Genomic DNA, 15,289 nt, shown 5'->3' on the forward strand with positions numbered 1-15,289 from the left:
TGGTGATTTTAATATGCTTTTTATGAAATTACATAATGAGGAAATGGCATCAAACAGTTATGAGAAACTGTAATGGGAAAAAAAGCATTCCGCTACAACAATATGAACATGTTTTACGAGAATGTGTGGAAGTGACCTTGCTGCCTTTGGTTTAGGTGTACGCGTATTATGAATGAGGTGAGCGAACCTCGCATTTTCAAACCAAGGGACAGGGACGAGATGGTGAAGAAAGTAATTGAACCTATGGCCTGTGACGGACTTAGAACTATCTGTGTAGCTTACCGTGACTTCCCTGCTGACCCTGAGCCCAACTGGGATGACGAAAACAACATTTTAACTGACCTGACTGCAATATGTGTGGTTGGAATTGAAGATCCTGTCAGGCCAGAGGTAAGAACTTGTGATCTTGTTTCATCACGCTTTATTTCACATTTTCTCAATTTTCAGTTTATGTCTGTAATGTAACCTCTGCCTCAACATTAATTGATGTTAACTGTGAATATTTTCACCCAAAAGTTTCAATTTTCTCATCATTTACTCACGCTCATATCATTCCAAACCTGTATGACTTTCTTTGTTTCATGCAACACAAAAAGTGATTTTAGGTAGAATGTTAGCCTCAGTCACCACTGACTTTAATTAAAACAACATGAGGGTGTGTAAATGATGGAAGAATTGGAATTTCATCTTCACAAAAACAGGGACTGAAGAAGCATCTACACTGCTGCATTATTTAACCTCCACCTTTTATCATGCTATTTCTTTGCTCACATTCTCTAACCGTCTCTCAGGCCACAGTAATTGTCAGTTTGTTGAAAACTTCTTACAGGAAGCTAAATCTATGTTAAATCAGAATAACAACTGAAGGAACATTCATGAAGCTCTGACTGCAAAATGAACTCTTTGCATCCCTCTTCGGAATTGCAGAAATGGGATTTTGAAAATTTAATTGGTTTGTATAAAAGCGTTTTAAAAATGTGAGCATTATGTTGACACAGACTGCCTTTTTTAATCTAAATGTGTTGTTAGCAGAGGCATTGCATCTGACATGAAGCGTGACTCACTACTTTACCTAATAAAACAGCCGGAACTTGAGAATCCGTAAAGAAATCCATTAATCTTAACTGTCTAATGTTACCAAGGCTTCCTTTGCCATTTTGTTTTATTAATGAAGCTCTTCCTTGTCTCCTGATGTGTTAAGCAGGACTGGATTGTCTTTACGTTTTCTCAGAAATACTTGGATGTCGAGTCAACAAGATATCATCTCACGCTCAAGTGTCTAGACCGTCCCCAATTTCCATAATGTCTGTGATCGCCATGTGTCCTCGGATTGACTCTTTTGCCAAGACTCTAGAGCAGGGGTACTCAATAAAATTTAAAGATGTCCGGTCTCTATATTTCCTTCCCAGCAAAGGTCCGGATATTAATATGTAGCTTACATGGTGTCAGTAGTTATATGGCTAGGTAATTATGTATCTTTTATATATATATAGAGAGAGAGAGTTTTTGTGTTTAAATATTGGTGAGTGGTAGTGGTGTAGTGGGCTAAAGCACATAACTGGTAATCAGAAGGTTGCTGGTTGGATCCCCACAGCCACCACTTAGGCACTTAACTCCAGGTTGCTCTGGGGGTATTGTCCCTGTAATAGGTACATTGTAAGTTGCTTTGGATAAAAAGCGTCTGCCAAATGCATAAATGTAAATATTTATATATACAGTATGTATGGGACACAGGAGGCCTTTTGACAGATAAATAAACACTGTATGGGGGTTCAGGGATATCCCGAGAGAACATTTATAAAAATGGTCTGAATGGACCATTTTTATATTTTCCTTAAAGTGAGAATCTATTAACAACAATCAAACAATTTACATAACAACAGTGAAGCATTCAAATACTGTTTGCATAATAAGTATAAATAGGCTTTCCTTGCCATTCATGATGACATACAATTTTCACAAAATTAGAACAAAAATCTGTTTGTTTATTATGAAAGGCTTGTAACATGATGATTGCTAAAGGTAAATTTAGATGGGGAAAAAAACGTTATAGTCTAAAGGCGCCACGTTAACGTTTTTGATGTTAAAATAACCACACATGTCAATAGCGGGGAGAGAGGCGACGCGCGTGGAGCGGGAATAAAGTGCGTAGAGAAATATTTATTTCTAGCGCTGAACGTGCTTTATTCCCACTCTAGAGAGAAATATGTCTTTCTAGCACTGAACACGCTTTATTTCTGCTCCAGAGAGAAATATTTATCTCTAGTGCTTTAATCCCTCTCCAGAGAGAAAGATTTCTATCCAGCGCTGAACGCGCTTTGTCCCTCTTCATGGGCGTAAACACATATGCTTACACAATCATTTAGCCAGGTGTCAGATAACTAGCACAAAGATTTAGAGCTCGGTCCGGACTGAAATGTCCTTCGGTCCGGATCCGGACCGAGTCTGCCTATTGAGTACCCCTGATCTAAGTATGTATTTCATTATTAGCAATTATACCATGTGAAACATCAGCAGAGATAGCAGCAAGCAAACAAGTTTGGACAGGATGAGATTTAATTTCTGAATAACAGTAATGAGAATATTTTATTTATTTGTTTTTTAAGAATTTTCTTTTTTTTATATATATATATATATAATTTTTATTCTAATGGAAATCACTATTGATTGAGAATAATGGGAATTACAAATAAATAAATAAATAAATAACATTGGGATGCATTATAGCAATAAGAATTTTCAGCATTAATGTGCTTAATTGTCATGACAATGTCACAATGAAAAAATATATTAATGGTCCTAAAAATCAGCTTATTTTTTTTCTTTATGCATATAATTTCTTATTTATATACATTCTTATTAATATTCTATTTATTTTATTTTTTCTTTTGATTTTTGGGTGGAATATAACATTTTTCTTTCTTCGTTAAGATCAACCTACAATTAACTGGTGCAACAAAAATTCTACTTGAATCAAGTCAACCACAAAAAATTAAACTAGCAAATGATTAATTCTGTCCTTTGCTGCTTGAGAAATCAGCTCTGTGTTATCCACCATTGCATAATTACTGTAGGACCCCTTTGAAAGTCTCCTAATGAGCACTCACTTATTCAACTGAAGCATCTAAATGTGCCAACTCACCACAAAGCAAGAGATAAGAGGAGGAATCAGGTCAGGTCGCTGAATCGTGTGTATTTAGTGGTGTTGTCATTTTCTACAGCACAGGCGTGGGCTTGCGGTTTGCAGAGGCCCCCGCACTAACCTCTCTTGTCTAACAGAGAGGCGGTACATGTGGAATTAATGCTCACCAGCTAACGTGTGGCTTAAAACTGGAATCTTGTACCCGCAGGTGCCCGACGCCATCAGGAAGTGCCAGCGTGCTGGCATCACTGTGCGTATGGTGACTGGAGACAACATCAACACGGCAAGAGCAATTGCTATTAAGTGTGGGATCATTCAACCGGGAGAGGACTTCCTGTGCATCGATGGCAAAGAGTTCAACAGGAGGATAAGAAATGAGAAGGGAGAGGTATGTCTGTATTCATATTGGTTTCATATGTTTTTGAAAAAGTGTTTTACCATTTTCACCAAAGGTTTTGATTTAATGACTTTGATTTGATTTGATTTGAACCATCATTTAAAAGAAAGCAATACAAATGTTGTGCCTATTGAAGAGAGTGTAATATTTTTTAATTCTCACATTAATTCTTATAGAATTAACTAATCATTTTGTTCAAACATAAGTTTTTATGCTTTTTTAACAAAAAAATAAATAAATAAAAATATCATGAATATTCAGTTCCCTTTCAAGTCGGTCACTTTGATGCTGCATCAGCACCTGACACTATGGGAACTCCTCCCAGTAGTGACAATCTCTGAAGCCTGTATGGAATCACCCCAATGTCATTTGCAGATGGTGCTTAGTGCTCTGCCCTTTATGTGCCTTTATTGCGGACATATTAACCGGACCACATCACAATTTCGGCAGAATTTTTCTGTTCAGGCTCGCAATTTCATCTCTAGTACTCTGCAAGCCCAACTTTTTGCTTCGTTGTTTGAACTGGCACACCTGAACAGAGAGTGAATTATTTTATTCTCCCTGTTGTGCATCCAGCGATCAGCGTATTCTTTACACTTTCGTGTAATGCACTTGTATATCTATTGTATGTGTTTTTTTCTAGAAAAGAAACTAAAAGAGACTTTTGCTTTACCATGTCTTTTTGAAGTTGGTGTTTCGCAAATATTTCTCTCCATGTAAGTGATATATCCCTCTTTATAATGGGCACAAGTGCTGTTTTATCTGCCTGGGTTAGGAACCGACTGCATTTACTATGAGCACATTAAACTCAAGATGCTGGGCACTCGGCTCGCTTTCTTTCTGAAAGCCATCACCGTTCCCAAAGCCCTCCAAAAATCTGACCTCTGCGGATCCAGAGGAAGATAAGCAAGAATGGGATGCAGAGTGCAGAGATTTTGAGGATAATTTGTCGCCAGCTCAGGTCTTGCATCTCTCCTCTCCGCCTTATCAAGTGGTATCACATGATCATGTCACCCGTGATGATCTGCAGCCCACTATTGGCAGAGATGATAGTGAGAGGGATGTTATATCACTGGAGGCCTCTGACAGTGAGACCTTGTCAGAACTGTCTAACGACCCTGCTGGTTTACACCTGCCATGCAGAGAGGTTATTCAGAGCTTCCTCCAGTCAAAGAGGCTGTCGCAGCCCACTTGTGCCCCTCTTCTTCTGCACTGGCATGGAAATCATTGCTGGTGCATCCATCCAAGCCGTGTAGGCTCACGTCCTTTTTAGTCGGTAAGGCTTATGTTTGACCCAGCACTCCATAGTGCTATTGCAGGCCTACCGGGCAGACCTACTAAAGGACATGGATGAAAGCTGCCCCAACCCCAAATCCCTCAAAGAGCTGCACCACTCCACAGGTCTGGCATTCTGAGTTACCAAGATCATTGCCCAGGCTATTGACAGATATATGGGAAGTTGGGTTCCATTTAGCGTCATCTCTGGCTGACCTTAATAAGGACAACTCTTTTCTGCTTGTTGCTCCGGTGCTGCAGCAGGAACACTTTGGTGACATCCTGAGTGCTTTCACCAAGAGGTTCCAGTTGGTCAATTGGTTGCATACATGCAAATCTTGCCAAGGTGAGGTGGTGTTGTATTGCACCCGGTTAGCTCATGCTCTTCCTCTAGGCAGTGCCCCATGAAGCAAAGCACCCCTAAGTGTCAAGTATTCTCTCCCAGAAGGTGGAGACTAAGCTGGCAGCTAGGCCACAAAGGCCATGTCCAAAATGCAAAATTGTGCTTTCTTGTTCGAAAAACCTCCTCCCTGGTGAACCAAGTGTTCCTGATGGTCTGATAACCCCAAACAGGTATAAGAGCCAAAAGAACTATCCACCATCGCTGTCCCTGCAATTGCATGCCAGGATCGAGGACATGTTTCCAGTTATGGAACCGTATGTGCTGTTGTTGGCAGTGTGTTTAATGTTTTCCACATTCCAATAAAGTTTTCAATGCTTGTAGCGGTTGCTCGGGACCCAAAACCATCTCTAAATGACTCAGCTATTTTGGGCGACCATCCCCCAAGGGTGGGTGGCGTTCCGACAGCGAAAGTCACGGAAAAGCCCTTGTGCAGTTTAGCCTGTTACTTGCACGTATGGCACAGCCTTCCGGGGGTCTCCAGCTGGGTACTGTGCACAGTTGAGCATAGCCATTGCTTCAGTTTGTGAAGTGGCCACAGAGTTCAGCAGCGTTCTGTCCTGCACCGTGATGGTGAGGGATGAGCCGATTTTACACACAGAGGTACAGTGTCGTCTCGCCAAAAAAGCGATAGAGTGCATACCTGCATGCGACGCACAGAAAAGCATCTACAGTCATTGTTTTCTGACCAAGAAGGACGGTGTATTGCGACCCATACTGGACTGGGCTGCACTTTAACTGGACACTCAGTGACACAGTCACTTACATCTACTAGTGATGCATCTCTGTGTAGCTGTGCTAGCAATTTGGAAAATGCCCTCATTCTACCAGAAGGGCATTGTGCTCAGCCAAGTGGCCAGATGCAATGTTGTCACAATAAAATTGCCCAAAAATTGCCATGGGGGAGTTCCTTCGCACCTGATCTTGGCTCTGGCGTGTCGAATTTACCTCTGGAGAGAGTCTCATCTCTCATCTCATCATTACATGCAACATATGTCCCTGGTCACCTGAACTTGCTCAAACTGGCAGACTTGCTCTAGTGTCACTGAGTCAGACCAGGGGAATGGAGACTTCCTCCTCAAACAGTTCAGAGGATTCAGAAAGTAATTTGGTACTCTAGCTCAATAATGGCCACCCAAACACAATGTGTTCCTGCCTGTCTGCTTGCTACACCAAGTGTTGTGCAAGGTTTGGGAAGACATGAAATCATGCTGTTGATTGTGCCGGAGTGGCACACCCACCCTTGGTTTTGTAGCTGGTAGAACTGTTGGATGCTCCCCTGTGGGAAATTCCCTTGAGGAGGGATCTGCTCAAGGAACGATCTGGCATCCCCAGTCGGAGCTGTGAAGACTTCATGACACTCAGGGGTTGTCGCAGCCAGTGCTCGACACCAAGCATAATCTCCTTGAAGACTGTGCTGCTACTCGCTTTGTCTTCAGTTAATCATGTTGGGGGCCTTCAGGCCTTCTTGGTCAAAGACTCTTGCTTAGAGTTTGGATGGGGCTTGTATAAAGTTGTTCTCAAGCTTGGAGAAGCTTATGTGCCCAAGTTGTTGGACACTATTTTCAAGGCTCATATTGTAACCTTGCAGGCATCCTCCGTTTGAGTCGGACAAGGCTAAGAGGGTGTACACGCTTTGTCCTGTGAGGGCATTGCACAATTACTGTATATTGACCGAACGAGTCAATTCAGGCTGTCAGATCAGCTCTCTGTCTGCATTTGAGGCTGCACAAAACGTATGACCATCTCCAAATAAAGACTTTCTCACTGGGTTGTTGATACCATTGCTCTCGCTGATGATTCACAAGGCATACAGTGCCCCATGGTTGTTAAAGCTCTTTCCACCAGGAGCATGGCTTCCTACTGGGCTTGGGCTAAGGACATCTGCCTGGCTGCAGGCTGGGCTTCCTCTAACACCTTCGCCAGGTTCTATAACTTGGATGTTTCCTCCCTCTCTTCCCAGATTTTGACTCCAAAAGAGGGCTGATGTGTCAATGTTTCACTACTCTTTTGGCTAGTGTCAATGTAATATGCAACAGGTCTTTGACCTTGAAAATCTCTCTCTCCCTTTGTGTTATAAAAAGGAGAGCTTCTTATCAATGTTTTACTACCTGTACTGGCTAGTGGCATTGTTGTATTATTTTCACCACAAACACAGTTATGTTTCTTCCTCTACCTTTCTATTTATGAAGGTGTGTTTTTTCAGTGCATTTTTACTACTTATCGGCTAGTGGGCATTGCGCTAGTATGTGAGAATCAGTAGCACAGCATTCTGGTATACGATTGCCATAGCATCAGCTGCTGATACAGCATCAATGTGACCAACTTGAAAGGGAATGTCTTGGTTATGACTTTAACCTTGTTTCCCCAAATGGAGAGAACCATACGCTGTATGTGCTTGCCACACCACTGATTTTTTTGTTTTTATTTAACCGAGAGATGGCTCCACCATTCAGTCGAAAAATCCTAAAGAATTGACGCTGTGCTATTAGCATGATTCTATATGGGCTTCAGAGATCGTCACTCTTGGTAGCAGGTCCCATAGCACCAGCTACTGGTGCAAAGTCTCATTCACTCCTTTCAAGGAAGCAAGGTTAAAGTCGTAACCAAGAAGTTTTCTTAGGGTTATATCATTTGACAAATGATTATTATTGTCATGTGATTAAAAGTTCAAATTATCTTATATTTTTAAGAGACTTACTGACTTTAACATTCAGCCATGAGGGTCTTCAGGTGACCTTTCTGCTTATGGTTTTGACCACACTGACTTTAATTTGGTAATTTTTTATTTAGAATTTTCCTTAAAATTTTACAGCAAAACTGCTTCACTACTAGTAATCTTACAATAAGGTTAAAAAAAGTTTATATATATATATATATATTAGAAATGATGTTTGGCTACATTGTGCTGAGTAATGTGCTGTTCACACATGGCATATTTTTTATACAAAAATAGAAAATTGTAGCTTATTTTACCTTAATAATAATAATCATATGTTTAATTTCTATAGTGCCTTTCTAAAACCCAAGGTCGCTTTACAGAACCAGAAAAAAAAAAAACATCTCAAAATTACAATTACATACAGCTCATACCACAATCATACAAATACAACAACTCATGAACCTAATGCTAGCGAGTAACACTGAGAAAAAAGATGAGTTTTTAGGAGATTTTTGAAGGAAAAGAAGGATGAGGCTTCACAGATGTTTTGAGGGAGTGCGTTCCATAGTCTGCGAGCGACAACACTAAAAGACCTAGCACCCATAGTGACTTATCTAAATTTAGGAACCATAAGTAATCCTGCATTAGAAGACCTCAAAGAGCGAACAGGGGAGTAGGGTTGGAGTAATTCAGATAAGTAACGAGGAGCAAGGTTGTGAAGAGCTTTGCATAAGTGAGGGTTAATATCTTGAATTGTATGCGAGAAGATGCAAGGAGCCAGAATTGGAATGATGTTTTCAGTCTTTTTTGTGAGAGTGATAAGACGGGCTGCAGAGTTTTGCACATATTTTAGTCGTTTGACTGAGTTACAATAATCAAGGTGCAATGTGACAAAGGCATGTTTAACAGTTTCAGCATCTTTGAAACTGAGAAAGGAGCGAAAATGGGATATGTTACGGAGATGGAAAAAAGCTGTCTTCACAACCTTACTAATGTGAGCATCATATGAGTGTGGAATCAAAAATTACACCAAGATTTTGAACATTCAAAGAGGGCTTAATTAGGTCACCATCCAAGTCCAGCATGATGCCAGACTGCTTAGAGATAACTGACTTTTGACCAATCAAAATTACCTCTTATCTGAGTTGAACTTAAGATAGACAGGAGTGCCAATGTAAATCTGAGTGTCATCAGCATAGCAGTGGAAACTGAACCTATAGCATCTGATTATCTGCCCAAGTGGTAACATATAAATTGTGAAAAGAAGAGGGCCAAGAACAGAGCCTTGAGAAACACCTGAATTGATAGAAGCAGTGGATGATTTGTGCTACTGAAATACAACAAATTGCTGCCTATCAGTAAGATAAGAAGTGAGCCAATCAATAGCTGTGCCTGTAATATTGATTGATGAGAGGCGTGAGAGAAGTATCTTGTGACAGATAATGTCAAATGCAGAGATAAGGTCCAACAGGAGAAGAATACTTAGTGCACCAGAATCAGAGGAGAGGAGGAGATCACTAAGAACCTTAATATGAGCTGTTTCTATACTGTGTTGAGGACGAAAACCAGACTAGAAAGGTTCATAGAGGTTGTTAGCAGTTAGATAAGCCTGTAGCTGGTAGGCAACAACTCTCTCTAACACCTTTGATAAGAAAGGGAGGTTTGAGATGAGCCTGTATTTACTTAATATTGAAGGATCAAGACAGGGTTTTTTAAGGGCAGGGGTGACAGCAGCAATCTTAAGCTATGATGGAACTATACCAGACGCAAGTGACATATTAATTAAATGGGAAATGGGTGAAGACAAAACAGACAAGCAGTTTTTTTAATAGGGAGGTGGGTGCTGGATCAAGAAGACTAGTTGAAGAATTAGACTTATTGATTATCTCATCCACAGCAGAGGGAACAGTTGGAGTAAAACTTGAAAGATTGTGAACCAGGTGCGAAGGTGAAAATTCAGTAATGGAAGTAGAGGAGAGCTGATGGTAAATAGAAAGTGTTTTACTCCAAAAAATCTTAGAAACGTTACACATTTTTGGTCAGAGCAAGGCAATATCAATACTGGAGGCCGGGTTAGTCTTTTAATAGTAGCAAAGAGTGTTCTAGACAGGCATTTGGAATTGTTAATGATAGCAGCAAAATAGGCAGATCGGGCAGAATTAAGAGTTAGCCTGTACTGCAGAATGTGTTCAGCATAAGCTAGAGAATGCACAGTAAGGCCAGCTTTCTAGAAACTGTGAGCCATTCTAGACGGCGACCCTTAGTTTTCATTGCCCTAAGCTCAGGATTGAACCAAGGTGAATTGTGAGAGGAGGGACCAAGCCTAGATTTTAAAGAAGCATATTCATTCAATATTGTGGAAATATTGTCATTTTAAATATGAAGAATATCATCAGCACAGTAGAGACCAAGACAGGTAGACAGAGTGGAGGCACTGATTGAAGAAGAGAATGAGAGAGGATCAACCAACTTCAAATTATGATTATAAATCAATGTTTTCATGGCTTATTTAGGGACAGGAAAACTTCAGGAAAATTCAATCAGTTTAAGAATAGAAATACATATGTCAAAACCCTTCAGAGTGACAATGTCAATACCAGTAGAGCACACTGCAACAAGACAAATGTATGACCATGAACATGAGTTGAAAAATCAATATGTTGTAAAAGATTAAAACAATCAAGGACTGACATGATATCACTAGCAAGTACACTATCAGCATCAATATGAATATTGAAATCTCCCAGTAGTAAAATAGCAGTAGATTGTGCAGAAGCAACGGTAAGCAGTTCACATAGATCAGACAAAAAATGAGTATTAATTTTAGAAGGCCAATAGACCAGTATTACAAGCAAAGGAGCATGACCAGTGATTTTAAATGCCAAATATTCAAAAGACAACTGCCAGACCTCCACCCATACCCTTAACTCGGGACTTAGTCAGGTAGCTGTAAACAGGAGGCATGAGTAAATTAAGTTCCACAGTATCATTAAGTATTTGCCAGGTTTCTGTGAGCAGAAACATGTCCAAGTCTTCATCAGAAATGAGATCTCGGAGAAACTTTCCTTTACCAGTTAATGAGCGAGTGTTATGTAGAGCAAAATTACTCCACTGCAACACATGTTTGTTGTTAAATGCAGAGTAATTACTGGCTTTGTCAAGGGGTCTCGGAGAGGTTAAGTTTATTCCATGATGTGTGTATAGTGATGATGCATTCTGTGTGTCCAGTCAATTAGTCCAGATAGATGGGATAGAGGCAGGTGTTGTACAGTTTATGTACAGGAGTGATGTATGTAATGAGGACACTGGGCAATTCCAAGGCTTTTACATAGATCATATGTTGTAAAGTCGAGTCAAAGAAAGCACTTAAATCCACGCAGCTGAGTTGGAGAGTAACTCAGCAACATCATAGGGAGATAGCTGATGTTAGCAAACAACCCAAGTAAGCAGAGAACCAGAAGTCCAAAGGCAGTTGGATTAGATGCCGAAGTCTGCATTTTCATATGCAAATCAGGACACCCTTAGAGAGGACAGAGGCATAGAACTCACATCACCAAGCCACAGTTGTTTACCCAAGCCCAGCGAGATTATTCCCAAATCATGGAAGCCGAGAAAGAAGTTCCAACCGCAAGATGCAGTAAGTGAGAAAGTGGCAAAACAACTCACCAACTATGCCAAAATTGTGGTAGTGAGAGTGGGAGAGGGCTCATAGAGGCAAGAGGAGTAGCAGTAAGCATGTCGGTGCAGTATCCAGGTGGTGCAACAGTGTCAGTAGCAACAGGCAAAAAGAGTACTGTGGTAAAATCCAGGAAACCAACCACATTTGAGGAGTAGTCGATGACAGGGGTAACATCTGTTTACTCAGCAGCATGGGTGACAATCCAAATAGTAAAAACTGAAGGGACAGAGCAACAGCACAGCAACAAAACAAACAGCGTCAATGAGAAGCGGCAGTCAACATGTGCACAGTGTACTCTTACATGACCAAACACACAATCCTCAGGTAACTTCACACAACGTCATAAAAACGTGGCAGTGAGGGCGTGAGACATGCATTTAGGACATATTTACAATAATATTTGAAAAAAAAAATAAAAATAGCAGAGACAGACAAAAGAACTTGTACTGTTTGTACAGCCCTAAACTAGTCTGTGACTGTGATGTTGTTGCATTCCAGTACTGTGATAATTTATTTGCTATTTTATTATGCTGTGATAACATTAGTGGCATTTGTACTCGCTGTATAAGTAATGCACTGCTGTTTTTGACATAGAGAGTTATTGAACACTTCTGATAGATGGCCATTCTTTAAGTAATGAACTACCCACATTTGAATAATAGACGCTGTGCGTTTTTATACCAAGTCAAGTAATTTACAGTATATGTAAATGCGATATGCTGCATTATACTGTCTTCTCTGATGAATGTTTACACTCATAACACAAAACATATGTTATGGACAAATTACAGTTTTCAAGTTATTTATTATTGACTGTTTTATGTATTCCATACTCGGGTTTATAGACACATTTGACCAGCTGTAATGAATATTAATTGAAGTCAAGTGCTGTTTCAAGCAGTTGTTTATTGTGTCTCGTAGGTTGAGCAGGAACGCATTGATAAAGTGTGGCCCAAACTGCGAGTGCTGGCCAGATCTTCACCGACGGACAAACACACACTGGTCAAAGGTGTGAACTCACATGAGACATTTACCATCAAAACAGCAAACTCATCCATTGCATGTTAGATAGATCCTTCTATAGGTCATCAGCTCATCTTGAAAAAAAATCAAAATACAAAATCTAAATGTTTAGTTTTTTCTCAAACAACAAACTGTTCTCTCCAAAATCCAAATCTCCAAAATTCAAATGTATTGGTTGAATGCTTGCAGTTTGTAGTCTAACTATATAAGCAAGTATAATGCTTTGGGACATAAGTTGTCCTCAAAATGTGATACGATTTTCATTTGGTGGACGATGAAATGGGTAAAAAATATCATAGAATTACATTAAAGAAGGAACCATTGCCATGAATAAAGACTCAAATATCATATACTGTATAATAGCAACCTCTCAGAACTAGTGGTCGACTGATATTTCTGACGATATTCTGACTTTTTTAATTATTGGCATCGGCCAGATAATTTTTCCCGCATGGCCGATTTCTTTCTTGAGGGTGCCGAAAATCGCCTGCTTGCACGTGAAGCGACTGAGACATGTAAATGACCAGTCATGGTTTGTTTTGTTGTTATGTGCCATCGTATTACTACAGTAATAGACTGGTTTGCAACACAGTCTTTTTTAAACAGTCTGCATATCAGAGCTGCGGCAGACTCATTTGAGCTCATTATGTTAAAGTGCTCACCTGTTTCATTCTCCCTCTCTCTCCTCAACCGTTCCCTGTAACTTTTAACCATCTTGTCTAATGATAAAAGGCAAATATAAATAAAACTAATATCACATACTGTCTGCAAATATGTGCATATCTCGTTTAAACAGATTTAATAAACAAACCTCACAAAACTTGAGCAGATCCAGCATCCTGTGGAGCGCTCATTTATTTACCTCTAAAGCACGTATTCTATCAGCCTCCCCTCAGCAGTTCCCTGTAGCTTTTAACTTTCTTTTCTAATGATAAAAGGCAAATATCAATAAAACTTCTATTATATACCATTTGCAAATATGCATATATCTAGTTTAAACAGATGTAATTCATGAACCTCATGAAAATCCAGCGTTTTCTTCCTGTCAAGCGTTTCTAATCTAATATCTTCCTCTGAAGCACGCATTTTATCATTCAAAATAAAAATTTCAGGATCAGGATAAAAATTTCCTCTTATTCACAAATCATGACGGTCACTCCGTGGCAATCCAAGCAGGCGATCCAGGCCATTTAAACTGTCAGGAGATTGGTGCTCACGCTGGATCCACATGGGCGTGTGAGTGCAACTTCAAAGTAAATGTGCTTAATGCGTGCTATGAATAAATGTCTTATTCACTATGCACTGTATGCACAATTGGTTTGATTTGGTATTTTTTGAGAAAATGCGAGTGCTAATGTGGTCATGCCATCTATGGTTGCTGGCCTACTGTTTGTACTGTTATTTCCTTCTTCCTAATATATTAAGAATTTATTCAATTGCAAATAAATTACAAAAATTTGATGACAACAGAAATCAGAAGAAACTGCCATCTACCATTTAAAATACAATATAATTTTTTTAAGATTCTTTTTTACAAAGTTAAAGTTTTGTGTGAAATTGAGTAAATATAGTACTAAATACGAGTTAAAAAAATGTTTCAGCAATTTTATGTTTATGTTATTTACTAAATTAAATTGTGTGATATATCGGCATTGTATCGACCTATCGGCCACCCAGCTCTCTGGATATCTGCATCGGCCATTAAAAAACCCCTATTGGTCGACCACTACTCAGAACACCTTAGCAAATTCGTAGCAATGCCGTGACAACCACCCCAAACACTCTAACATTGTGGCTGTGATTTAATCACAGGCAAGCACCACTCACATTTTCTTTAGAAAATGTAAAATATACAGTACAGTCTGATTAAGCTACCGGCATAGGAAATTTTAACAAAACAATATAACATATCTTCTAAACTGCTCCCATAAGCATCTGCTAAGAGAATAAATGTATAATGACAGCAGTCAAGATCAATGTACAAGCTAAAACCATTATAGAACACCTCAAAACTTGCTGAAGAACATGGACTGAGTTATTAAAGAAATCCAGAAAGGATGTGCTACATCTACCAAAGTACATGTGCATTGGCATTTGCACACAACAGCTGCAGTGTCGTATTGAACTGATCTGGAATCAGATCTCTATGTTGTTTTAGTTACATAAGACTCATAATGGCTGAAGTCACAGGATAATTAACATACCGTAAGTACAGTAAATGTTGCACTGTAACAATTATCTAAACAATTATCTAAAATAAGATTAGCATGGCATGAAAAGAAGCTAGTTTAAAACACATCAAATGTATGTATTCCTTCTTAAAATTGAGATTTTGTCCTGTCCCACTATTTTAATTTAACTTGTTTTTAATTATTATTTTAATAACCAACAACATTATATTTTATTGTATATTTATTTTGCCATAATATTTTGTAATTATATTTTGCTGTATATCTGTGGGGCTAAACAATGTGTCTAACTCCTAAAGGATAAGCACCTCATTTTTGACAAATGGTTAAGCACCATTTGTAAAAAAAAAAAAAAAAAAAGACATGCTATTAAAGTGGTCAATACTGTGTGATCGAACTGTTTAACAGGTATTATCGATAGCACTCTGGTGGACCAGCGGCAGGTTGTTGCTGTAACCGGTGACGGAACCAATGACGGACCGGCCCTCAAGAAAGCAGATGTCGGTTTTGCCATGGTGAGAA

At 39.4% G+C, this 15,289-nt stretch overlaps 1 protein-coding gene across 9 annotated transcripts in view; it reads left to right on the top strand.

Annotated features, from left to right (window-relative positions):
- Positions 1–15,289, top strand: part of LOC127428169 (plasma membrane calcium-transporting ATPase 2) — a 99,719-nt gene that overhangs the window by 60,216 nt on the left and 24,214 nt on the right. For all 9 annotated transcript variants that reach the window (XM_051676327.1, XM_051676319.1, XM_051676321.1 and 6 more), the window contains 4 exons: positions 156–390; positions 3,351–3,530; positions 12,477–12,564; positions 15,176–15,282. In XM_051676327.1, the coding sequence (XP_051532287.1) occupies positions 156–390; positions 3,351–3,530; positions 12,477–12,564; positions 15,176–15,282 (610 nt within the window). The remainder of the gene's footprint in view (positions 1–155; positions 391–3,350; positions 3,531–12,476; positions 12,565–15,175; positions 15,283–15,289) is intronic.

This window comes from Myxocyprinus asiaticus, chromosome 37 (genome assembly GCF_019703515.2).
Source record: "Myxocyprinus asiaticus isolate MX2 ecotype Aquarium Trade chromosome 37, UBuf_Myxa_2, whole genome shotgun sequence".
Lineage (NCBI taxonomy): Eukaryota > Metazoa > Chordata > Actinopteri > Cypriniformes > Catostomidae > Myxocyprinus > Myxocyprinus asiaticus.